The 25,298-nt window shown below is 44.1% G+C and overlaps 2 protein-coding genes across 9 annotated transcripts; one reads left to right on the top strand and one right to left on the bottom strand.

The window, feature by feature from the left end:
- Nucleotides 1–63: 63 nt before the first annotated feature.
- On the top strand, nucleotides 64–11,481 carry LOC143357060 (uncharacterized). The gene is made up of 3 exons (XM_076793243.1): nucleotides 64–326; nucleotides 1,557–1,674; nucleotides 4,955–11,481. Exons 1-3 carry the CDS (start codon nucleotides 162–164, stop codon nucleotides 5,140–5,142), a joined length of 471 nt encoding a protein of 156 aa, XP_076649358.1. The 5' UTR covers nucleotides 64–161; the 3' UTR covers nucleotides 5,143–11,481.
- On the bottom strand, nucleotides 10,044–18,536 carry Simj (transcriptional repressor p66-beta simjang). Of its 8 annotated transcripts, none has more exons than XM_076793156.1 (9): nucleotides 17,758–18,532; nucleotides 14,694–14,762; nucleotides 14,026–14,306; nucleotides 13,707–13,932; nucleotides 13,352–13,637; nucleotides 13,150–13,215; nucleotides 12,457–12,893; nucleotides 12,052–12,356; nucleotides 10,044–11,970 (listed from the first exon to the last, which is right to left on the bottom strand). In XM_076793156.1, exons 2-9 carry the CDS (start codon nucleotides 14,741–14,743, stop codon nucleotides 11,714–11,716), a joined length of 1,908 nt encoding a protein of 635 aa, XP_076649271.1. In that variant the 5' UTR covers nucleotides 14,744–14,762; nucleotides 17,758–18,532; the 3' UTR covers nucleotides 10,044–11,713. The 8 variants fall into 8 exon arrangements, with proteins under 8 accessions (XP_076649271.1, XP_076649272.1, XP_076649268.1 ...); XM_076793157.1 differs by having other exon boundaries at nucleotides 14,026–14,303; nucleotides 17,758–17,828; XM_076793153.1 differs by having other exon boundaries at nucleotides 10,044–12,356; nucleotides 13,361–13,637; nucleotides 17,758–18,536.
- Between the last annotated feature and the right edge of the window lie 6,762 nt (nucleotides 18,537–25,298).

Raw genomic sequence — 25,298 nt, 5'->3', positions numbered from 1 at the left:
GTCGCAATGTAGGATATCCCCTCCAGAAAGTAAAACGTCGGAGGAATCAAACTGTCGGCGAGGTTCGCCTCCGCCCGGCCACCAGTCGCGATTTCAAATTATCCGGGACGAGGTGTCGCGATCTTTTCACTCTCCTCATCGTCGCGTGTTGTCCAGGACGCATGGTGATGTGTTCCCGTGACGCGTTGCTGTTGCTTTGCTCGTTCCTGGTGTTCGCCGGTCATCGGTGCGATGAAAACGCCACCGCCACCGCCACCGTCACCACGGAGGAAAACGCGCTGGCGAGATTGGTGAAAATGTTTTCGAAACCGGGAGCTTTCAAACGAGTGAGGACTCGAGCGCCAATATCTTCCCATAAGGAATCGCGACTTTTTTTCAACAAAATTTCGGATCATTCGTCCTTCGTGCTGCGTTCCTATCACATTTACCTAAATTCAAAGAAAATCTGCGGTTTGCGTGCTACTTGCACGCTTGTTACTTGACTCGTGCTTATTTTTTATTACGACCATAGCATTTCTGAACCTTTATGCCGAGGTAAATGCGAAGTCCGTTTCGTCTGGAAAAGTTGAAATAGTCTACCTAAAATTGAGCCTGCTTTTAATCCTATTCCATTTCGTTGCACCTTTTGGATGAAAAATTTAAATGTGAACAGCGTTGTCGATGTTGAGAAAATTATATTCCAATGTTATTACGTAGCTGTTAATACGTAAACTTAAACGATATGTAAGGATTATCGGATGCACAGCGAGATCAAATGTTGCCATGGAAACAAAGGAAATTAATGGTTGTATAACTTTTCCGATGGAAATGATACGTCGTGTCTTCTCATGAGTCAATCATAATGCAATGAGAGAACACGGCATTCATAGACCGACTTTTGCTTGCCACTGTCAGTAGCAGCAAGATGCGAAGAATGACTTGAATCGAATAGTTCCGTAGAAATTTTTTTACTTTTCAAGTAGGCGAGTACGTAAGGCGGCATGGTACGTAATTATTAGATCCGCAGTCCGATAATTATGTAACGGACAACCGAAATTTATTAATCGTTTCGCCGTTCGCAAGTCCATTGTTCGTATTGTTATCCGAGTTTTCCGGTGTCACGTTGAAACGGATACGGCGCGCAGGATCGATTTGCAAAGGACTAATCGGTCTCCCGCTAAAAGCACACCGGCGGCCATTGCGTAACAAAAATTGTAACCGAAGAACGTCCGTGCACGCACGGATTCTAGAACGCGTAGTCGTTCCAGGAGTGTAATGATCACCAGACACTGTCGTAATTACCGGTCTACCGAGATTCGCGAATAAGGATCACGATACTCCAGCAACCAAATAAAATTCCAGAATTTCGTAGAAGTTTCAAAAGACTCCCGGTACTCGTCGAATAAAATGGAAATTCGTTCGATTTTTCGCATAGAAATACGAATCGTTTACAAAATCGATCGCGGCGCGTTGCAGACTGGCCAATTAACAGTGTTTAATTGCGTGCGGGACGTGTTGCGTAGATCCTGCACGGTCGATGGCCCGCTATGAAACTACCCTGCGCGTCTTACTTTCAGATTAATGCAATACTTGGTGAAAATTCGATCGAGGAGTCTTACACGTCCTGCCCGAAAGGTGAGGAGGGCCTCGAGTGCAGGAGAGCCGAAGCACGACGATCCGTCGACTGTCCCGAAGGTAAAAACCAAAAATTTTCGTTAAATTCTCCCGTAAAAAACGTCCCTGCAAAAAATATTTCCCTATTTAAACACTTCTATCTATTCGTTCAAGAAAATAAATCCAAATTGTCTTGGATATCTCTAGGAGTGTGCGAGAACCCGATTGGAGAATTTCGAGATTCCCAAAGGAATCGGGTTTTCCGAAAAAGTCGAGATTCCCGAAAATTCCGGGAACCCAACCCGACTCGGCCCGACCATCGGGTTCTCGCTCACCCCTAGTCATCTCTCAGTCGAACGAATTCAATTTTGAATCTACTTTCGCACGTTACCATTTCAGAAATGGCGGTAGAACGGCAAAAGATCGCCGCTTTGAAATTTCAACGAGCAGGCTCGCTGAAACTTTCTTTTCCCGGTTTTAAACGTGGAATACGCTCTCGGGGCTGACCTGGGCTTAATTATACGATATTTTAGTTGCTCCGGATATCATACGATGCCTGACAATCCACAAGAATCGTGGATCCCGAGCGATGCAACAAACGTGTGCTCTCGAAGCGAAAGCGGACACGTTTCTCCGTGTCGTCGGAGCTTCGTGTTCCGGGAAAAGTGATTTATCACGTCCCGCTGAATTGCTCGACGCGGCGATCCATCGATCGTTCCGTTCGGGATCTAACGCGACCGCTCGGTCGGCGCATCTAATTCATAGATCGACACTCTCGCGCGCCGTGCGTTTAACAAACAATGTCTGGGAGTGGCTATGTCAAGGTTAGATTCCCTATTGTTCGCCGCGGAAAGTGTTGCTTTTCCATAACAACAGGAGTCGGAGTGCTAATGCCGTGTTACAGAGATGTAATCATATGCGCAGGAGAGACGTGACTGTGGCGAGTTCGAACCTTTTACGGAGCGCCGCTGAAAAATTTTCGATTTGATAATTCGAAATTATTATGGCTATTATACTCGTTACACGTACCAAAGGCTCGCCGTGGTCGCTGTAATCATTATAGCCGGCGTAATCGGTGCAATTATCGCGATTACCATCATTACCAAAGTCGCTACAGTCGCTGAAATTGTTACAAGTACCGTGGATACGATGTTTAACATATTTACATTCTGATAAACCGATCATTATTTAATAACTATCGTCAAGAACACGGATATTGTTAGCCTTCTCTTATTGATATCAATTACAGCCTCTGATTATGACATGTACTTCTTTTTTTCAAGTAGAATTCAGAGCATACAATTTCATTATCTTATTAAGAGTGAAAGGTAAACACGGTAAATGTTTGTTCGTCGAATCGAAGGGTATACTTTTCGTTGTTAATTGCATTTCGAAACCGCTCCCACATTATTGTTCTCGGTTATGACATTAGAAACGCATGCCAGCGTATCGGAATATTAATCTATCAATTAGACGCACCTCAGAACCGAGTGGAATCCCGATCGAGTAATAGATCTGTCGTGTGACGTATCCTTCGACGTGATTTGCCACGATGCGATAGATCACTTTTACTTCTACTTTTCCCCGCCGAGTACGCGAAAATAATGTTAACCTCTTTAATGATTTTGACATTACTCTCGTAACATACTTTCACCGTACACCATTCGGATTAAAGCGGGTTTAGATCATGCTCTTCACAGAAAGTTGCTAAAACACTGTGCTCTCTGACAACCGGTGCAATTTGAGCCGTTTCGAAACTGGAACAACCTTGAGGACACACGTGTCCTCCGATACCGAAAATTTTTCGAGTTTACAATCGGTGACAATTAATGCCTAGGTACGCGACAATTTGTGTCAGTCTAGTGTCCCTGCTTTCACCGTTCAAGGCAGCCAGGAAAGATTCAGCGTCTCTCGGTTGCCATAACGCACCCGGGACGCCTGCAATCTCGCTGAAACATGGCACTTATCTCGTCGGAAACGTAACTGTGAAAGTCATGACCAGATTGTTGGATTTGACGGGGCATTCTTTCCAATGATTTTACTCGTTCGGCGATAGTTGCGAATCACAATAGAAACGCATCCGCCATTTTGGGTAACCCTGTCGACTAATACCTAAATATAAGGTCCCAGAAGAACGGACTAGAAACTTGTTTCTTCGTCAATTTTCAGCTCGATTTTTATTGGACATCCTTCGACCCTTCTCTTTGAGACAGGAGCTATATAATTAATAAGTTATTAATAATAACACTTGGCACAGTTTTTCCAATTTTCCTACACCCAGCGGTGTTAATTTTGGGACTCTGGATTTTGGGGGCCTGCCAAGTACCAAAAATTTTTGTATAATTTATTTTTTCTTGAAGTTGTAACTTAAATTGTTTTTTTTTTACCGCGAAGGGGGCCCCGATCTTCAGCCCATGAAGTTTGTATCTAGATCCACCGCTGTTAACACCTCGTGGACCTTAACGACTTGACCTATATCTATTACGAGTTCTTGAAGAAAACATTTATTTAGATAAAGCTAGATACGCAATTATTAATTTTCAACCTCCGACTAAGGAGCGTGTCCTTCAAGACTGACGCAGCAAATCGATGCAGTTCGAATGCAAAATTGCATCTGATAGTGGACTACCGTTACCGGAGAAAATCGCTCCGCCTTCGCTTCGAAAATATCAATTCGATCCTAGACCAGTTCTCCGGTGAAAAATCCGCACGTGCGGCGTACGTGACACGCGATACGGTGCTGTTCTTTCTCTTCTGCATTCGCATTACGCTTGTTTAACGCGAAGGAGTCGAGTGTCTCAGTGATGCAAGCGTGCGCAGGTAACGGAATCGCGATTAATAATATTCGAGGAGAACGATCTGTACCGGGCGTAGAACGGCCGAGGATGTTATGATCGGACTGGAAAAATACGGCCAACGCAAAATGGTGGTAACACAGAACGAAACATGATCTTTTTGCGTCTGTTCCGGAGCACGGTTTTGTTTCATGAAGTGTAATGGCGGCCGTATTGAAGGTCGTGAATAGGGGTGTGCGAGAACCCGATGGTCGGGGTGAGTCGGGTTCCCGAAAATTTTGAGATTCCCGAAAGAATCGGGTTTCCCGAAAATTTCGATTTCCCTTTAGGGAATCCCGATTATTTCGAGAATCTCGAAATTTTCGAGTACTCGTCCCGAACCCGAAAACAGTTCCCGACCCGACCCGATATTTCGGGTTCTCGTACATCCCTACTGAAGTATTTCAGTAATTTATTAACCCTCTAGCGGTTAAATACGTGCGTTACCAAATAGCTGGCATGACGAAAGATCGATGGCGATGACCGAGCGCACACGTTTCACCTGCTCGCAACTTCTTCTTTTCCAGGCGACTGCTACTGCTACAATTGCGCCGCGGCGGGCCCCGAATTATGGGCCTCGTGTTGCCGCGAAAGCCTGCGGTGCTGTTCGCACCTCGCGGCCGCCTGTCGCACCTGCGACCACCCGACGTTGTACCCGTTTTGCTCGAAACACTTCAAGAAATGCCTGGCCGAAGACGAGAAGAAACAGGACTGATATCTGCGTCGATCGCCGCTCCTTGAATTCGAAAAAGAGATCACGTTTGACCCCCTAACTGCGGAGACTTGTTGACCGACCATGAAAAAGAAACGGAACGATCGTCTGGCGATATACTGCGTGACTTCATTTTATTTTCTTATCTTTCGTTGCGCATTTTCATGGGAACGTCGTCGATTTGGAGACCTCCCAATCTCGTCAGTTTTTCCTTTTTTTTTTTTTTTGTTGAAGTTCTTCGCGGTTAAGGGGTTAACGAGATCAGAACAAAATGGCGGCGCCACTCGACGCACGGACCGAAAAGGACGGCGCTCCGAGACCGATGAATTTCGCGGATCCCCGACCGCCACGACAATGCTGCTGTTTTTCTGTGTCGTTTTCTAGGACAAACACGAAAAACTGTACACACGGCGAACGGGCACGATTAACTTGAAATACCGCGGAGTCGATCGGCGCCTTGCATAAGCTGAAAGTTTTACGTCGGGTTTCTAAATATAGCGTTTATCATTCGACTCGTTCGACTGGTCTCCATGTGACTTTTTGCCGTGGACGTTGCGCTGGCCAGGAACCGAGATGTCGCGGGATAAACGGTGGTAACCCGACCTCCGTAAAAATATTTAACGGAAACAATTGTTTGTTGGTTTCGTCGTCGAGGTACAGGTGCTCTTTTGCTCGAAAAGTCGTGCGGGGTGTCCTGCGACGATCATAGAATCGGTCAAAGTTCTCTTCCGTTTCGAGGCACTTCGAGCTGGTGAGATTGGCCGGGAGAACTACAATCGGAAGAAGATTAACTGACCGCCGAAGGTCACCGAGGAAACTAGTATACTCCGGCACTGTACGGTCCAGGCTACTTCTACTTCTAATTGTTTATTTTCTCGTGTGGTACACAGTCAGATCCGCAAAAAATTAACAGAGTGAAAAATCATTTAACCCTTCGCACTCCGGAATCTTGTAAACACGTGTTAAGTGTCGCCTCGACCTTGGCACAGGAGCGCAAGGGGTTAACGAAACGATTGTTGTGTAAATAAACATTTCTCACCGTACATGCTTTTTGTAAATCGTGTCGGGCTCCGTAAGCCCGGACAACTTATTTTAATTTGTGTCACAACCTGTGAATGCCTACTACTATCCTACACGAAATAAGACATAGTGGGAAACGACTTAACGACTCATTGGTCCATTATGAACTGGACAGGGACGTCTCCAGTTGCAACAATCTTGAGCACAACGTTCACCAATTTTCTATTCGGACGTACCAACTATCTCTAGATACTTGGCGAGTTCTTGTCGAACCAGTAACTTCAACGATCAGGTCAATTTAGACGAGGATGATTTCAGGTACAAAATGGCCAGGTATTTTTCTTTAGCGAGCAGAGCGTGACGTCCCTGTAAGAGTAACCTGGTTTTGTCGCGAGTCTATCCGAATTATGAAAGAAAACCTTCGTCGATTAATTAAGTATATCCTTCCTTCTTCCACGGATGCATAAAATTAGATTCGAAAAAAAAAAGAGAGAAACAAGAATAAGAACAAAAGAAAGTCATAGATTTTATAATCACGAATTCTTGAGCGTTCTCAGGCAGTTTTACAAAATTAGTAAAAAATTAATACCTCCTACAGGCTAACAGTCGCAGACACCTAGACTTACCCCGCTCACACCTTATATCATATCGGATTACCTAAGGAAAATTTTCTAAACGAACTGTACAACCGACAGCCGCTTGAAACACACGCATTTCCGATTTCAATAATTTACAATGTTCATCGACGATCCTACGATCGAGCATTCTATTTAGACACAGAGTTTCTTTTTCGCATTAATGTTCGCCGATCGTACGTACGCCTCTTTTCTCTCTCTCTCGCGTTTCACCACCGACTGCTGACACTTCGGAGTACAAATAACGACAATAAACATCACTCGAAATACAATCATTGATAAGCTTTATTCGTGTAGTCTCCAGAGTATTCGGTAAACTGTACTTTTTTTTTTGTTTGTTTAACTACTAATCCTATAAATTGTGGGGCAGAGAGATTCTCGGTCAGGTAGTCAGACTTAAGATACAACGGTATGAATTTCTTGGACGTTCAATTATTTCCACGACGCCTATAAACAACGTTCCCCTTTCCCGCGGACAATATTGCGTGCGTATTTTTATTAATTCGTTTTTTGTTTTGTTTTCTCATTCTTATATCTCGTGTCCCCACGATATATCGGACCACGTGGTTCGTTCACACAGCTTCCCAAGTACCTTAAGAATACTAATCCGCCATGTTCGAAGTTCTGTATTGCTTTAGCCATCGTGTCTTCAAACTTCGATCCCCATTATTAACACCCCTATCTTTTGTTCTCTTTTTCTCCACACACACTACCGCCCCGCGCGAAAATTTTCCCAAAAGTTTCACTCATCTCGTTTAGCGAAAAAACACTGTTTCTTTTCTTTTCGTACGTTTTCTCTCTCTCTCTCTCTCTCTCTCTCTCTCTCTCTCTCTCACATACATTCTCTCTTTCTCTCTCTTTCGCTCTCTTTCTCTCTATTTTTAGAATATAAAATTACGTTCGCACTCAAAAAGTGCTTTAGCTCTTAAATAGCACCACGCAGAGGTGAAAGACAAGACTAGAAAGGAAGATAGGAAGAAACTTATTTGTGTTCACCTGTTCGGTTTTTTCGGTTTCCTTTTTTCCGTGTATTTTTTTCCCCAGTAGTTTCCGTTCGTCCACGAGAAAATGCAGTTTGAACGGTCACGAGAGATCGTGCGCGCGCGAGAACAAAATCGACGATTCGTTACGGCCGCGAACGGATCACACGAAAGAACTTAAGCGAAACGTTATTCGGCAGTCGTGAGGGTGGCGCATGATGCACCATCTTGTCACATTGATGAACGCCGTTTACACCACGAGGCGGGGGGAGACCGTTCAACAAACGCGAGAAACAAGCCACCGAATGTCGTCTACGCTAACATCGTAGTGCGTCAACAAACGCGGACAAATCGCATGAGGAACAAAACAATCAAATCGACACTTTGCCTACCGGCAGTTACTTAATTAGTCCTTTGAAAAATCAGCGATAAACAACTGGGGACTGTTTTATCAAATTGCTCGATACCAGACAGTACTTTCATTCATAAACGAAGTTGTCTCCTTTGGGATTATTATTTCATTAAAATAATAAACTCCTTCTAAGCATAGCACAGTCATTAAAAAGCCTACGAATAGGCTTTATTAATTGTACTGCTTGGAGAACTAGTGCATTGTAAGGTCATTCGAAGGTCACACGTAATATTCTCGAGCCAAGGCTGGAGAGTTCGGATCCATTTTGATCATCGTTATACAAACGTTCCATCTAACTTCTAATTTTATGACAGCCGGTTTAAATTAATAGTTAAATTATTTATACTAGTAAAAGGATCAGTCTTGATCTCGAAGAAATAGATTGAAAGATATGTAAGAAAAATTGATGCATAAGAATTTGAATGGATCTAGCCGTGGCTGCCATAAAATTGTTAAAAGTATTCGGTTTGTAATGGTTAAATGATGTCAAAACAAATTCCACAAACTAGTCCACCACGACCTTGAGATGACACTGGTTTCGGAAACCTGTGTTCGATCAACAAAAACGTTAACGTGTAGAAGTTGTTGTTTCTTCCATAGCAATATCTTTGACAGAAGATACCGATGACAGAAAGACTAAACATCTTATTGGTATGACCTTCGAACAACCTTAAACATAACACCGATCAAACGAATTTGCCGATATCGCCATATTTTTCGCTTAGACAATTTTCTAAGTATTACAATTTCGGTAGAGGTATTTGATAGTTTTGTTTCTCACGATTCACCCTTGTATAGAGTATCTCAACACGTGTATTCCTAGATGTAGTGCCACAGAGTCAACCTCTTAGAGTACAGATGCTTATATACACTCATCAAAGTTAAAGAAAAAAATAATTTTTCATCCTTCATCGAAGTTGACGTCGAGGTCAACCTTTCCAGATAACGAGTATATAAATATTATTAGTATGCACGAAACATGAATAGTCAACATCACGTACGAGCGAACATCAAGCCGATAAGCTCTCGGAGCTTTTTTGAAAATCGGTTATGAGTTTCGTTGCTGTGACCTCGCGTTAACTTGACTCTTCGAAACTATATAATTAAAAGGAGTCACTTAAAAGTGTACGTAACCCTGAAAGCACTTCAAAAAATAAAAATAATGATGCGTTAACTGCTGAAGCTTGTTTCCTATCAATATTTTATAAAAGTGGCGAACCCTATCGACGTATGAGACACTCTGTACAAAATAATAAATTTTGGAGTTAGAACTAAAACGCTGAACGTAGAGAGTTTCGCATTTCGTTGATCCGCATAATTCTCCCCCTCGTCCTCGTGCGTCCACGCAAATAAATATTAATAAAATAATCGTTTTCTTCTTATCAATTTCTCTTGATTACGACGGGAGGATAATTACAGCGGTAGCGCCCTGGCAACGATGATAAACGTGTAGACAATGATATTACTTCGATTTCCATTTTTCTCCTTACACAAAAAACACAGATCTTGATCTATTATGCGATCGTAAGACGTTTACGTTTACGGTGTACATTCGTTTATATCAAGTATTGAGTTGAAAATCTATCACGTAGTACAAAGAGAGATGATTATGCTATTTTTAGTTTATTAACTTGTATCATATACCGAGAGAAATATCAAGACTACAGTTAACTATATTATTTAGTGATTCGGAAAGATTGTTGTGGACCAAGATCAGTTAGCCGGAATCAATGTAAAATCATCGGATTATTAGTGGTGGATAGTGGTGTATGTATGTGATAAATATTTGTTGGGATTGTGTGCCGGAGATTTGTAACTCTTCCAAGTGCAAATTTTCATTCGTATCTTTTTTTTTCCTTTTTATCTTTTTGGTTAGAGAGGATATTTTACTTTTTTCTTTTTTGTAAAAATTCGGCCATCTTGCCACTTAGAAGCGGTTTGGTAAAACTTTTGGATACATATGTACGTCCAGTTATGATTTCTTTTTTTCTTGCTTTAAATACTTTTACATCGACGTGACACATGAAATCAATCGCGCTATCCATTAATTTATTATATCCATAGTGTTTCTTTTTTTCTTCGTTCGTTCGTTTGTATATGTATATATATATAATATATATATAATATATATATAGAGAGAGAGATATTTGAACCGTTCGATCGTCGAAGATTTATTTTTCTTTTGTTTCCATGTTCTGACGCATCCTGCCATCCATGTGAGCCAAAGTCTTACCATTATTATTACGAATTTTCCTAACAACGATTTGTGCGCGAATGACACCTCGTGTCACTCTAATTTAAAAACATGCTGAATGCTCATTCTCTGTCTTGTATCTCGACGAAGAAAAAAAAAAGAGAAAAATTACTATCACTCCCACATTCATTTTTGCTGACTATCACTAACACACACAGTTTCTCTTACAATGATCAATTTTTTTCCGTAGCTATTACTCTTTCTCTCTCCTCTCTCGCTCTCTCTCTCACTCTCTGTCTCCCTTTCTCTCTCTCTCACTCTCACATTTTATAATCGTCTTAAAAATACTCACAGTTTGAAGAAAATAAAGAGATATACACAGAGTACAGGTACCGCCGATGGTTGCAAAAAATGATTCGAACCACCGACAAAGGTCGGCTTAATTATAAGGGTCTTAAAAAAGATTCCACCCTTCCATTTCTTTTACTTTGTTTGAAACTTTGTTTTGCTTCGTTCTCCACGTGTTTCTCGCTCTCTTCGATTATCACTACTATCATTAGATCAACCAATTCGTATTAATCACGTTAACACTTACTACTGTCCTTAGTGCCATACAAATGTCCATTTGGTTCTTTATATATATATATAATGTAATAATTGAAGCAATTATATTCATTCATGTGCGTCCAAGTTATTATGCACTTACTCGAATCTGATTGATTGACATATTCACCTATATAGTCTCCACCTTCTCATTTGGTACCGTTGATACCAACACAAGACAATCAGAAAAGAAACAGATATTGCTCTTCGAAAACTCAATCAATCGTAACTTGGTTTTCTGTTTTTTGTCTACCGATCTTCGAGAATCGTAAAAGATTTGTCTACCACAGCTCTTTTCTTTTTCATGGTGATCTTGTTCGTAACAACTAAAAATTCTTCATTCCATTTTTTCATTTTTCTTTTCTTTTCTTTTTTTGTTTTTGCGGCAATTAAAACCTCGAACCTTCCGGGTAACAATAAACTCACACTCACACGTTAATGCAATATTCACAAACGATGGTCGATAGTTTTCCTTTTTGTTCACAATAATATAAGAAGTATTTGTCGTCCATTAATCCGGTTTGAGCTTCACTTTGTAATAAAGATACCGATCCAACGATCGGTATATTATCCTAAGTGCATGAAAATGCGACAGGTCACACTCCGTTAGATCCCTTTAGTACGATGTCGTGGAAAAAGAATACGAGCATCTTGCTCCTCGATATTCTCTAACACAGCTCCTGCAGTTTCATTTATTCGCAATTACTGTCTGATCTTTAAATGCGTCTGGTTACGTCTTCCAATTGTGTGGATGGGCCCGTGGCGGAGCCTGATTGCCTTGTGCTTGAGACGCTTGCGACGGAATCATATCGAGCAAGTATTGGCGTTGCAGATCGGCCGCTTGTCGTTGTAACTCGGCGAGACCCTTGCCACCAGCCTGCGCCATTGCTATCTGGTAAGGGTACAATAACGAGGTAAACGGTGGCATCATGTGAGCAGGAAGAGGTTGATGGGGTGGCAGACCTGGTACAGGATTCTTCGCCAACTCTGAACAAACAGCAAACACGGTTAAACAAATTGTATCATGCATTTCTTTACCAGGAGCTTGTCTAGTGCTTTGAACATTACCTCTGAGCAACTGTTGCTGCAAAGCAGCTGCAGCAGCAGCATGGTGCGGATTGAATTTCCCACTTTCAGCCAATTTAACCAGAGGATGCTCTTGCAGCTTAGGTGCAGGGGGAGTTGGTGCCAACGTAGGTGCTGGAGGTACCTGTGGCGGAGGGGCTGGTGGCGTTGCTACTCTTCTCGTGGGAGTAGCTGCTTTAGGAACTGGTTTTGGAGCTGGTGGATCAGGACTCGGACATGCTGCCTGTGCCAACCTTTGTTCTATTTCTTGTTCCTGCTGCAGTGCTTTTACAAACGCTGTCTTTAACCTGTACACATTTACATATTCATTACGGTACAGCGAGAAACGTTGTAAAAACTGAGGAAGAAGAATTATCAGGATTTTATATCTGAATTATTTCTACTCACCGATTAGTGTGCTCAGCTTTCAGAGCTTTTTTAACATTTGTCGTTACACAATGTTCACATATAACCCTAGGATCACGACCTGCCGGAGGTCTCTGGAAAGTTGCGTGCTGTCCTCTCGGACCTTCCTTCTTACCACCAGTGATCGGCTTCTCCCACTTCCACACAGGCGTAAAGTCCGTTTTGCATTGTGTACACTCGAATGGTTCTGGTGGTGGTGGTATAGCAGGCTCCTTGGTAATAAAATCGACTACGTGTTCGAGACCCACCAGATAAATGAACTCTGTGTTCGAAGGATTGGGTACAAAATGCATCTCCGGTGGCGGTGGTTTCGGAGGCGGTATTTGTAACAACGTCTTCTCCAGTTGCTTTCTCAAAGCCAGTTTAGCAGCCGCTTGACGTTGCGCAGGTGTCTGATTATCATCCCTTGGCTGTCTCTCCTGTTTCAAAAACGAACGTTAGACACGCACATAAAAGTGTATTGTGGTTTTGTTTTAAAATTCTCTATAAACTAAAGCGCTAAAATAAAATTACCATAAACATGAAAAGTGGCAGGAAGAAGAAGGTGGAAGAACAAGAGAGTTAAACATAGCAAAAGAAATTATATGATTATTAGGGGGGACAGAAGATTGGTATAAAATTTAATTCGAAGTTAGTGCGGCAAAAGACTAAATATATTTTGACTAGTGGATATACCTGTTCTGAAATCACAGGTGTGCTTAAGGATGCGGTGGTTTTATTTTCTTGAGATCCAACAAGCAGCTTTGTGTTTACAAAAACACAATTACGGTTATTTACATAATTTACAAATGACAGCTGGTGTAAATATTCTCAAAATGTAACAAATAGAACTGTTACTGATTGTACAAATATGTATTAAAAATATCTGATGTTATACCTTACTTACTTGATGTGCCGGAGTGGGAGTTGGATCTTTCGTGGATCTCTCCGTTCGGTCTGCTGGTGCATGATAATTCGATACATTTGGTGTTGCACTAGGTGGCCTGCTCCTGGGGTGTGGTGGTTGTGGTATGATCATGTTTGGTGGTATTCCAGTACTGGAAGTAGAACTTCGGGCAGCTGTAGGCGGTAATAACATTCCAGGTGGAGGAACATGTATACTACTCCTGCTTGGCGCGGGTTGTCCTCTAAGTAGAGGTGGAGGTGCTTTCCCAGTTCTATGACTAAAAGATGCAATCTTGTTTTACTAATTGTATGTCGCTTTATGCGTTTAGAAAATAAAATTTGTTTACCTAAGGGGAGCCTGTTGTACTGCAACCGGTGGTGGTAACTTGCTGGGTACTTTCGGTACGGCAGCAATGTTTTCTTTCAGTTGTTGTGACTGCCGTAATTTTTTCAGCAACACCAACTTCATTTCCTCAGATCTAAGTTCCTCCCTTAATTTCCTAAGTGTTCTTTCACGTTCAGCTAGCTCATCCGATGATAGTTCCTTGATTGGAGGCAAGGGAGGCATATCACCTAGTAAATGGATATTTCAACGATATTAGTTACAATGCTATAAACTACCTCTAAATATAAGAATAGAATGCAATATATCATTTCTGAATTAACCTTCGTCGCTATCTGCATTTCCGTTCACATAGCCATTTATTCTACGTTCGTCCGGAGTCTCGGCATAACTTATTTCAATTCTAGGTCTAAGATTACGGCGTGTTTTCCTATCGTCTGCAGATTTCGGGGCCAGGATTCCCCTCGCTGCGTTTTGAATGTTACGTGGTTCTGGCATACTGTTGTCCAGATTAGGACTCGAAGAGAAATGAATACCTAAATCTAATGGAACTCCTACATCAGAGTTAACAGCAATCGACGGAGAATTTCTTCTGCCACTGCTGCTGAAATACATACAAGTACACAATAATACAAAATATTCTTCCAACAAAGCTTACGTTTATATATATGCTTACACCAAGTAAACCAAATCTATTAATACAAACAGAATAATCATTGTCTATGTAGAGTAACTACCATTTATTATCGCCGATAAGAGGTCAGTATTTAAAAAGCTAAAGTATCATAGTATACTGTAATGCGTTATGTGCTTTCATTCTTGATAACCATAACGTGTAACAATAGCCCCGTTTCATAATCAGAGTGATGTAAACAATGCCAGTTGCAAATTGACAAGCTACCGTACAAGCCTGTCTCCATTCAACATTGTAAAAAGATCCGCCTGAAGCTCAAAGAGAACGACCAAATAATCGAATTCTTTTTGAACTTACCTAACACTCAGGTCCACCACTGCATCCCCGTCTAAATCCATGGCTTCCATTCTCTCAAACGCGGCGACTCTACAAAAAAAAACACACACACACACACAAGCATTTATTAATAACCACGATTCGATCTGGCTCGATTCGATTGATTTCAATAATCGTAAAAAATAATAATAATAACGATGCGGTGGCCGGGATCGCCAGAGGGGAAGCGGCGAGACGAAAAAAGAATAAAGAGAAAAAACAGTACAAAGAAGCCAACGGTAGGAACGTGCGACGTTTCGCAACACCGTAATTCGAAAGCGATAGAAAAGATACACCGGAATAAAAATAACTGGGTTACCAAAATCTCCGTCCAATCATCCCGTGGTTCACATGCACCGGGGCATCGTAGTTCCCTCTTTTTTTTCTATCTCTCTCCCTCTCACTCTTTCTCGTTCTCTCTCTATCTCTCTCTCTCACTGCTTCTTTCTCTTTTTCTCTCGCTGATGTAGCAAACGTCCCGAGCCCCGACCGCAAACGCCACGATCACAACACACACCACGACTAGACACACCGCCGGCAAGAACGCGATCGAGAGTCGCAAGACGCGAGAGAGTACTACAACAGGCGATAAAAAAGATTCGGTATGCTGGCTCCGCGAGGCGGGCGATCGGCCGATATCCACGGAAGCAATGTCCTAACCTAACCTCCGCGCGATTCGAAAGACGTTCAGCAGGAAGAATACACAGTATTCCGGAGAGATCGCGCGCGAGGATTATTGGCGCGCTTTGCTCGCCCGCCGGCACCACGGACACACACGCCGCGTGCCCGTTTTCCGTTTTACTCTCCCGCGGCTGAATTTTCCACGAAGAAGTGGCGGCACGAAATCGAAGAATTGAATTTGATGCTTCGGAAGTGGCGTCTCGGCACAATGGCAGCTAAGCGTAGCGGTACAAGACTGTTGCAGGGGGGGGAAAGGGGGAGGGAAAAGAGGGGGAGAGAGGGTGCCCTGTACCGCGAGGGGAGAGGTACGGTCGCACATTAATTATTTCTCCCCTCACCCCGTCGTCGGTCTGCCCCCTACCACAAACCGTCAGCCACTCACCCACACGAGCGGCATCGGAACGGGCTAGAAACCAATCTCTTTCTCTTTCCCTCCCGTCTCCGTCCCTGTTTCTCTTTCTCTCGCTCTCTCTCTCTCTCTCTCTCTCTCTCTCTCTCTCTCTCTCTCTCTCTCTCTTTGTCTATCTGTCTATCTATCTATCTCTCTCTCTGCGGATTTTCCCGAATTTCGTCTCCGTTAACTTCTCCCTTGCCCTCGCTCCTCCCGCGCCCTTATGCCCTACGGGAAATCGATTTTTCGACGGAGTCCCCACTGCCGGCATCCCCGGCCGCAGGGACCAAGGAGTTACAATGTTTTCGCAACGTATTTGATATCGTCCACGCATCTCGTAATTGCTATTGTATCGGGGAAACCGAGCGCGACCTCTAGGTAATGCGACACTATTTGCTACTCTTTTTCTCGTGTCCGAGAACAGTGTCCGCCCGATTTACCCAGGTATATCCAAGCGTATACCTGTAAACATCCTTGCCGTTAAATAATGGCTTTATTACGCTCGTTCGGTATACGAAGTAACAGATAAAGAAAAACCGAGAGATAACGTATTATAGCATGCTCCTCGAAACGGTAGACCTGAGGTACAACGATAGTCGTAATAGCCGTCCACGCCACTCTTGTTGCTCATATGTTATGGACCGGGAATTATTGGAGTGGGGAGGACGGTAATTATGACCGTCGTGTAGATCGTGCCTCTTCTCTTTCGAAAAAAACAGTTAACAGCGTATCGCTATGCAGAAGATGACCTATAACCACAGCAGTTTTGTGGCAAAAGCTTTCAGTTTTTTTTTCAGCGTCATTTACTTATTACGATCTCCCGCGTAAGAATTAACTAGTTCACGGAGAGTTTCTCTCGAATCTCCCGCCTTGCACACTTTCCAGATCACGTGACAGAGTAGGGTCTCTAAACTCTCGAATTGATGTCACAGACTTTTTCGTACTAGTTTCGTTACTTCGACTCGCGACTCCACGGAAAAACGATGAATAAACATAAACGACGCTCGTTACGTTCAATGGCTCGCGTTCCTATTCTGGGCGAACCAGGTTTCCTACATATGCATGTGCATTCAATTATGCGTTTCTCTCGAAAAAAAATATATACGCATAGTAAATAACGTCGTACACGACGAGAAAAACTCGTTTCAAAACCAAAATCCTTCGCAATACGATTTTCGCTGTTCCGCCGAGTCAACACGAGAGTACACGGACGAGCAAACAGCCTAAACTCCCCAAACCGGTAAGCGATCCCTAAAGCGACCTACGGTAATCCCGTACTTTCTTCCTAACCTAATAAACGTGCACGACCATTACAACGGCGCGTCGAGCTAATCTTATCGCCGGGTAAATAGTTCGAGCCGAATTGTTGAACGCGGAACAAAAGTAATATTTCGTCGTTCGCATTACGGACGAAATCTGCGTTAACAACGCGTTATCCTCGCGGAAAGGAGAGAGAAGAGAGGTGGAAAGAAAGAGCTAAAAGAAAAACACTGGTGCCGAAGTCGCGTAACATCGATTCGTATCAATTCGGGCTTCTCATCATCTCTTTCTCGTTTTCTCACTTGTACCGGAGGGAATCAGCCGCCGGGCCGCGAACGAAACGCCGTGAAACGCGGCGAATCGTTCGGTCGCGGACCGGTGGCTCGGTTATGGTAACAAGAGAAGAATCGAGACCGCCGCCGATTCGGTTGCAAATTAATCGGTCGAGCAATTCAAAATATTGTGGCTCGGTGTCGGGTTGAACCACACGCGAACGTTCGCCTCGGCTCGGCTCGGGCTCCGGTGGTGACGTGCGACGCCAGCTCGCGCGACAGCGACAGCGACACGCGACTCTCTTTATGTTTCCGCGTGCACAACGTATTTCCTACTACATTGATAATCCCGCGTTCCCTGGAACGAACGCGACCGAGTGTTTTGACCCCCACACTCGCCAACGTCTGCCAGCCCGCGTTCACGGGAAGAAAGTACACGTACCTGAGCCAGCCGTGCAGCCGGGGTCGGTCAATGGAAAAGGTTGGTCCGAATTTGTGTAAATCGTTCGGGCATACGAATCAATTACACAAAGGCGGTCGAGCAAAACGGGCAGATGGCCGGTCAGGCAGAGAGTCGGGCAAACAGGCAGGCAGGCCAGGCAGCCAGAGACACGCAGTTAGGCAGACAGTTAGGCAGTCAGGCAAGGTAGCCGCCGGTCGCTTTCCACTCCACTTCACTCCACTCCACGATATATATTACACTCTATACTATCGCTTACGTACAATGACATGGCGCACACGACATACCGTAGTCAGTGTACGCGTACACCTCGCTTCCCTCGAGTGTCCCTCCCTATCGCGAGCACACTTCACCGCCTGGCGATTCTGTAGCCACGATTTCCGCATGTTTCCGCGAACCATTCCCGTGCCTTGTATCCGTTCATCGCGTTAACCATTGACTTGTTTTTTGTTGCACGGGGGAAAAACGACGAACCGACACAAACGTCTCCGCCAGGGAACAACAAACACGGGTATTCGGCGCGGGATGACGCGTGGCAGCGGTAACCGCGAAACGATCGTCACGATCCCGAGACCCAGACACAACCTTGAGCCGCTACCTTCCGCGCAAGGAGAAAAAATTCACGCCGCCTCTGCGCAAAAATTAACGAGAGTGATTCAATATGGCGGCCTTGTCCGCCGTTGATGTCTTCCCCTCCTCCATCGCTCGTTTCGCCGGGCATCGTCGCCGTCGTCACTCCTCCCCTGCCCCTGTCCCAGACTCTGTCTCTGTCTCTGTCTCTGTCTCTGTCCCTGTCTCTGTCTCTGTCTCCGCATCGGAGGTGTAATGCCGTGTGGTACAGAAGGGCCGGAGAGAGGGGCAGGGATTCGAGGATTGGAGGGAGGGAGGCGGGAAAAAGGGCGAGAGGGAGGGGGGAGGTAGACAGTGGATCTTGTCGCCCCCGTTGGCCCCCGGTATCGTTTGTCGGGAAAGCGCCGCCGCCAGCTACGGGGCTTACCGGAAGCACCCCACGGACTTTGTAAATGCGCTACGAAAGGGGCTTGACAGTCGTCTAAACAAATCCACGTGCTTCTGCGCATTCCCTTCTCTTTCGAACCTGCACCGGTAACCGCCAATCGGGCAACGGCCACCGCATATTGGAGGGCATTTCAAATCGGATCAGCATTCGGCACGGCGACTCCGCGACCGTTCCGATTTAGTCGTACGCAAATTTAACCCTTCGAATTGAAGAAAGAAAACATTCGAATTCTGAATTTACCACCAGATCACTTAACACGTTGAACGCCACGTGAGCCATATTTTAAAATGAATTTTTACGTCGATATATTCATTGTACTGAACTTGATTAGGATCTGTAACATGCAAGAAAGTTGGAGGATTACTCAGTATCGCACATTTAATTTTTTGCAGTTTTTATTTCATTACTTACTTTGATTTTATGGAATTTTTGGGGTTTCTGGTTTGGCGTTCAAAGTGTTAAGTGGCTGCATAACAAAATATCTGTTCGTATCGATCACTTTTCCCAGAATTTTGAGGACTTTGATACGTGATCTAATTCTCTGAGTAACGCGTACTTAACGTTATCAAAAAATCCTCGGACGAGAAGGGTTAATCCGTGTGTCAATAATTCAAATTTTGTACCATAGTCTGTTTGCCAATGAAAGACGTTTTGAGAAGAAATTGTAAATGTAACTACTCGATTATTGACATAAGTGTTAAATGTTACATGTGATCTATGTTATCTATTCCCATTTTCGCTTTATCAGGAACTATTGAAACGGTTTTGTCTTATCGGTTTTAAATACTTGCTTGGATTTTTTCTTCTGTACATTCTTTTATTCGAGTGAACATAGTATTGTATACTCATTTGTATCCATCGTAGCGGTTTTCGTAGATCTTCAGTTTTTCCAAAAAAAACGACTGTGAAATTTCGTTTTTGAGTAAACAGTTCTAGATTGAAATTGTGGATTTTGATACTTTCGACCATAGAATTAAATTTGAAAGTAATCGTGCTTTGAATGATTTAACATTATGACCTTGAGCTGATTCTTTTTTGGGTCGTTGAATTTGACTCTGAGTTAGCAACAGATTCACCATAAATGTTTTAGCACTTTCAAAATGTGACCTCGAACTTACAACCGCATAAATGTTTTACCATAAGAATAGATTATTTTATTGTACAGATTTTCTACAAGACTTTTTCTATTAGTTCGAAAACGAGATTGTAGAGATTATTGTACAGATTTTCTACAAGACTTTTTCTATTAGCTCGAAAACGAGATTGTAGAGATTATTGTACAGATTTTCTACAAGACTTTTTCTATTAGTTCGAAAACGAGATTGTAGAGATAGGGGTACAATGATCTATATGGAATATCGTGATTCACGATTAGCTATTTTTCTTATCGAATTCGACTCGGAATATCTCTGTTGGTTTTCAATGATACTATCGATTCGTATTTTCCGATAGTAGGCACAAGCATCTGGGCAATCCCGGTTACTTTTAATCTGTCCGCAAATAATAGATACGTTTCATTATCATGAATATCTGGCATTGCAATAGCTGAATACTTTGAGCTCGATAGGAAATGTCGGCCGATTCGTGACTCGGGTCGAAACACGCGACGAACTCCTAACTTTTTGCCAGTCAGATATGTGATAATCGGATGAACGCTGATAGCGCAGCAGATTAAGAGATAACATTCGACAGTTAAATTTAAACTGTTTGTTCCTTGGTGATCAATCTTTTGCGAACGGTGTTCTCTGAAGGGCTCTCCTGTACACGGGCTTTTTTATCGAATTTATCTACCTTCGCCGATTCCAGCCCAATAAATCGAACACATCGCGCTCCGAATGATTTCAGACGTTCAATTGACCTCTTCCACGAAACGATCTCTTCGGTCAAAAATAACCCACAGTTGCTTACAAAAGTATCTCTCTCTCTCTCTCTCTCTCTCTCTCTCTCCACGCACATGGAATTCGCTATAATCTCGATCGAATAAGTTTCCACTCCACGCGATATTTCACAAGAGTTGTGAAAATAAACGAAACGTAAATATTTATAATATTCCTCAAAGACAAACGTAAATAAACATATCCTTTACATTTCTAAGAACAGACGAGTTTACTTAACACCGTAGGCGAGTATTTTTGTAAACAATTGCCACGATTCGATTATTGTGCCCATATATTTCTGTACAATAAACACCACTTTCCTGTACTCTACTTTTTACATGTTTATGATAAGTACCCTTATCGTACGGTGCTTGAGTATTTTTTTGTTTTCAGCGACGTCTATTCAAGAAATAAAGTAAATAATACATAATGAAAGAGATCATCCTTACCTTTCGATAAGCAGCAGATAAGGACAGGTGGAACGATAGAAACGACAACGTTATGCCATGCACGATTTATTAATCCATTGATACATCTTTAAAAATCGACTGATACTTGCGAAAACGTTTGACTTCTATAATCAAGGAAGTGACGTAAAAATCATAGACCGGCGTACAATTCTACGGGATGGTTGGAGTTCGAAAGAATACTGATTTGCTCGACAGTATCAACGATTTCGCACGGTAAAAATGCTTGTCCGTGTCCACGCGGAAGCGGGTGGACGATCGTTGAGAAACAATTCTTGGACAGTTACGATACAGTCGCGTTCACATGTTACACGATCGACCGATCTCTATCGTTCGTGACAAGCTGGCAATGATCGTTGACTCCGGGCTACGCGCGATTAGCCTCGCGGGCTGGCACGGCGTCTTCCGAACGGTTTCGACACTATCGAAATGCGTGAAACAATTTCGCAATTTCGCCGCGACTCCGCAATCGACAGAACTCGAGAGAAAATTCTTTTTTATCGTATCCGCGATGATCCGCGTGCCTGTCTCTTGCGACGGCGAGCTGCGCTGCGCTTCGCCGAAGCAACGCTCCTCCGTAATGATCTTCGCTGTTGCGTCACGAAAACGTCACAACGATTTTTCATTGCGACGTTATCGACGCGACGTAACAAATTCGCGGATTTTCTGAGGAGCTGCGATTTCTCGGAGTCACGGACTAAAGGCGAAGAAGCGAATTTCGTTATAATTTCTGTGATCGGTGTAATAAGCGTTTGCCGGAAGTGTTTCGAACGTTCGAATGAAAGTCTCCGTCACGAACGATAGGAAAATCCGGCGCCAGAAGGACAGCTGGCGCGGAACTCGAGAGACTTCGAAAATACGCAATCGTTGTTAAGAGATTGCAGGCTGAGTAGAAAAATCGTAGTTTTAAAAGGAACGTAACATACTACGCCGCTTGGACATACATACTCGGCTCACTCCGCATCGCTGGACTTGGTGCTGTCCACACTTTATTCGGGCTTCGGACCCGCTCTATTTCTGTTCGCAAGAAAATCTCGATGACACGGTAGCTCTCTCGCTCGGTAGACGCCATTTTTCCTACGCCGTTGTTTCCCAGTGAACAACCGAAAATTCATCTCCCCGCCGGATAGTAGTCTCGAATCTGCGTTTACTAAGCGGAGACTTCTGTACAGTCTCGTATTCATAGGGTCATCTTTTTTTATTTTTTATTCATCCCCCCGTATTAATCATCTTTCGGTGGAAGTAATGAACGGGTGTGCACGAGAGACCCCATCGTAGACAGCACTGAATCGGGGCGATACGTGGACAACCGACTCGAGAGCGAAATTTTTGTTCGAATATGTTCTCAAACGCGAGCTAAATCGCGATCAGTATCGGTTGTCCATCTGCAGGTGTGCAAAACGATGAACACGTGAATAGTGCGTTGAACGTACTTCGTCTAACGAGAGAAAGCTTAGGACATCTCAAGGCTCCACCGAATTGTTTAGCGTCGGCAAATAGCTTGCATTGATTACGAACAGAAAATTGTTAACGCTGCTCGGTCACCTATTCGGCCTTGACTTTTGGAACATAATGCAAGGAGCACAGCGACGGGGTCGGCGCGTCGATATCGACGGCACTGGTGGACGGCACCCCGCCCACTAACCTTGAGAAGTCGATACAGTGAAATAGCTACGATTTTCGGAGGATTCGAAATTCTGGAATCCTCGAGCTTCGATCCTCGCGAAATATTCGAACCGAAAACACGTGTCCTAACGGCAAGCTCACATTTTGACGCGAACGATTACGCTGGAACGTTGGTTTTAATTATGGTGATCTTGTTATCCGATAAGTTCAACGAACTATCCATCTCCGGATCGAGGTCCGTTTCGAATGGCGCACACGCTTCGTGAATCGTTCGTCGACGAAATCGATATACAATTTTTCACGGTGTTCCATTTCGTTTCGGCTGCTCGAAACGTTTTCGCGATTGGTCTGCCGACTCGGTGTCCGGGGAAGAACCAGATGGAACTCCGTTTCGATGGGACACGAAAAAGATAGAAAAAAAAAAGAAAAATAAAGTATTTCCCAGCGGAGGCAAAAGGTGGCCCTCTCCTCTCTCTCTCTCTCTCTCTCTCTCTCTCTCTCTCTCTCTCTCTCTCTCTCTCTCTCTCTCTCTCTCTCGCGAATTTCGAACAGGTGGCCATTCGGCGTCGAGATTCGCAACGAAGCGACTCCGACGCAACGGGAACATCGCGAGTCCAGCGAACGCAGTTGCAAAATGGTGTTTCTACGATCGATTCGGCAAACAAATCCGAGCAACGACCCCGGTGGGGAGACCCGGAAAAAGCGTCCCTTAAGCGTCGTTCACACACGCACGCATACGTATAATATTATATATATATATATGTACCGTATATATAATATGTATATTTCATCCAGTTAGTCTTGCCATCGTTAAGTAAAACAACATGGAAAACAACGCGATATAGATGTATGTATATTACACGCACAATACAAAGAGATACTGGCGGAGACTGGCTCCGTTTGTTCCAGACGAGATTAACAAACAAGATTTTCCATTCATTCTCTCGTTTCATTTCTCTCTCTCTCTCTCTCGTTCTCTCGCTGTCTCTCTCTCTCTCTCTCACTCGCTCGCTCTCTTCCTCTCTCGCATCTCATTTTATAGATTTTTTTCGTTTTTCCCTTTAACCCCGCACTGCGTTTTCGTCCTCGATTTCTGTTTGCCGAGCGAGTCGCTCGACGCTGACGCCGCTTCTTCAGCAGCCGAGAAGCCGGTTCTCCGTCGGATCTTCGCTACCTGAGAGAGATTACCTAATTCCGTTTCTAAATCTGTCTCGCGAGAAAAACCCGCGGCCGCAGAAAAGAAAGCGACCGGCGCGCGCGCGCGCTCGCGCTGAAAGCGAACTCAGACGGTGAATTTGAATACTCGCTTGGAATACCTGATCCGTTCCGCGAGTAACGTTGTTTCTTTTCTTTCTCTCGTGACACATTAGAAATTAAAATGCGGAGCGATCGTCGCCGATCGATGACGGATTATTGCTTTTCCTGATTGTACGCCGATTAAATCGTTAGTCCGCGTGATCTGAACTTCCCGGCGCGGTTTCGTCGTTGGAATACGTTCCAGGTGACTCCGATCCGTCGGAACAATGGACGACGCGCTGCTGTCGCACGGGAATTGTCATGGTGCGAAGTATGAAGGTCGAGACTGGAAGCTTTTGACTCTAGCTTGAACTGAATTCGACGACTGCTTCGAAGCTACCGTGTAATACTGTAAGTAGTTTTGCTCGCGGAACGGCCGGATGCGAAGGAGAGATCGACGAGAGAAAAAAGAAATACTACGGAACAGTCGAGGATGCAACGCAGGCGTAGGGACGAAAACTGATGACAACGGGTCGCATCGTCGGCCGCGTCAAACAGCCGCGCGTGAAAGCCGACGAGCCCGGGTGCAGCAACTCGTTTGACGCGCTTAGAAATCGGCGCGGGCGCGCGCGTTTCGTCTTGTGGACGACGCAACAAGCTCGAGACGCGGTGTTTTGTGCGGCGGACGCGCATCGCGACATCGTTAGAATCTCGTTTAACAACGTTTATTAACCCATTGTATAACACACCTACTCGGCTACGCGCGGTTCCTCGCGCTACGGCTACGTATCGATCGCCGGGAGGATCGTCGCTCGAAACACCAGCGACGATCCGCCGGCCGTTGAATAGAACACGTAATTTAACTTTTCACCTTTCCCCCCGATTCGTTCGATTAAAAGTTGAGAACACACGCGTTCTCGCAAGTGTCGAATCCTAGGAGAGGAAAAGCATTCGAAGTGCTCTAAATGGGTTGAAACACGTTGCGTCACTATGCCTACAGGTGTCTGTACTTGTGTACCATGTGTGTGTGTGTGTGTGTGGCTTTTTGTTTACGCGCATGTATATGTATGTGTGTGTGTGTGCGTGCAAAACGCGAAACCACGTGCATAACCATTGGTTCGTGGTAAAGTCGCGTTCACTTTCTTCTTCTATCTCTTGAACGAACGAGAGAACGTTGACATTTAACGCATGAACGCGTGCCGCGAGGTTGATCGTTGCACTTATTCACCGTTCGGGTTTCGAACAGTCAGACTAGCAAACGTCGTTGTGCGGGAGTGTGCTTGCTTTGGTTTACGCTCA

This window comes from Halictus rubicundus, chromosome 9, assembly GCF_050948215.1.
Source record: "Halictus rubicundus isolate RS-2024b chromosome 9, iyHalRubi1_principal, whole genome shotgun sequence".
NCBI classification, from domain to species: Eukaryota; Metazoa; Arthropoda; class Insecta; order Hymenoptera; family Halictidae; genus Halictus; species Halictus rubicundus.
This window is presented reverse-complemented; position numbering and strand designations above follow the sequence as displayed.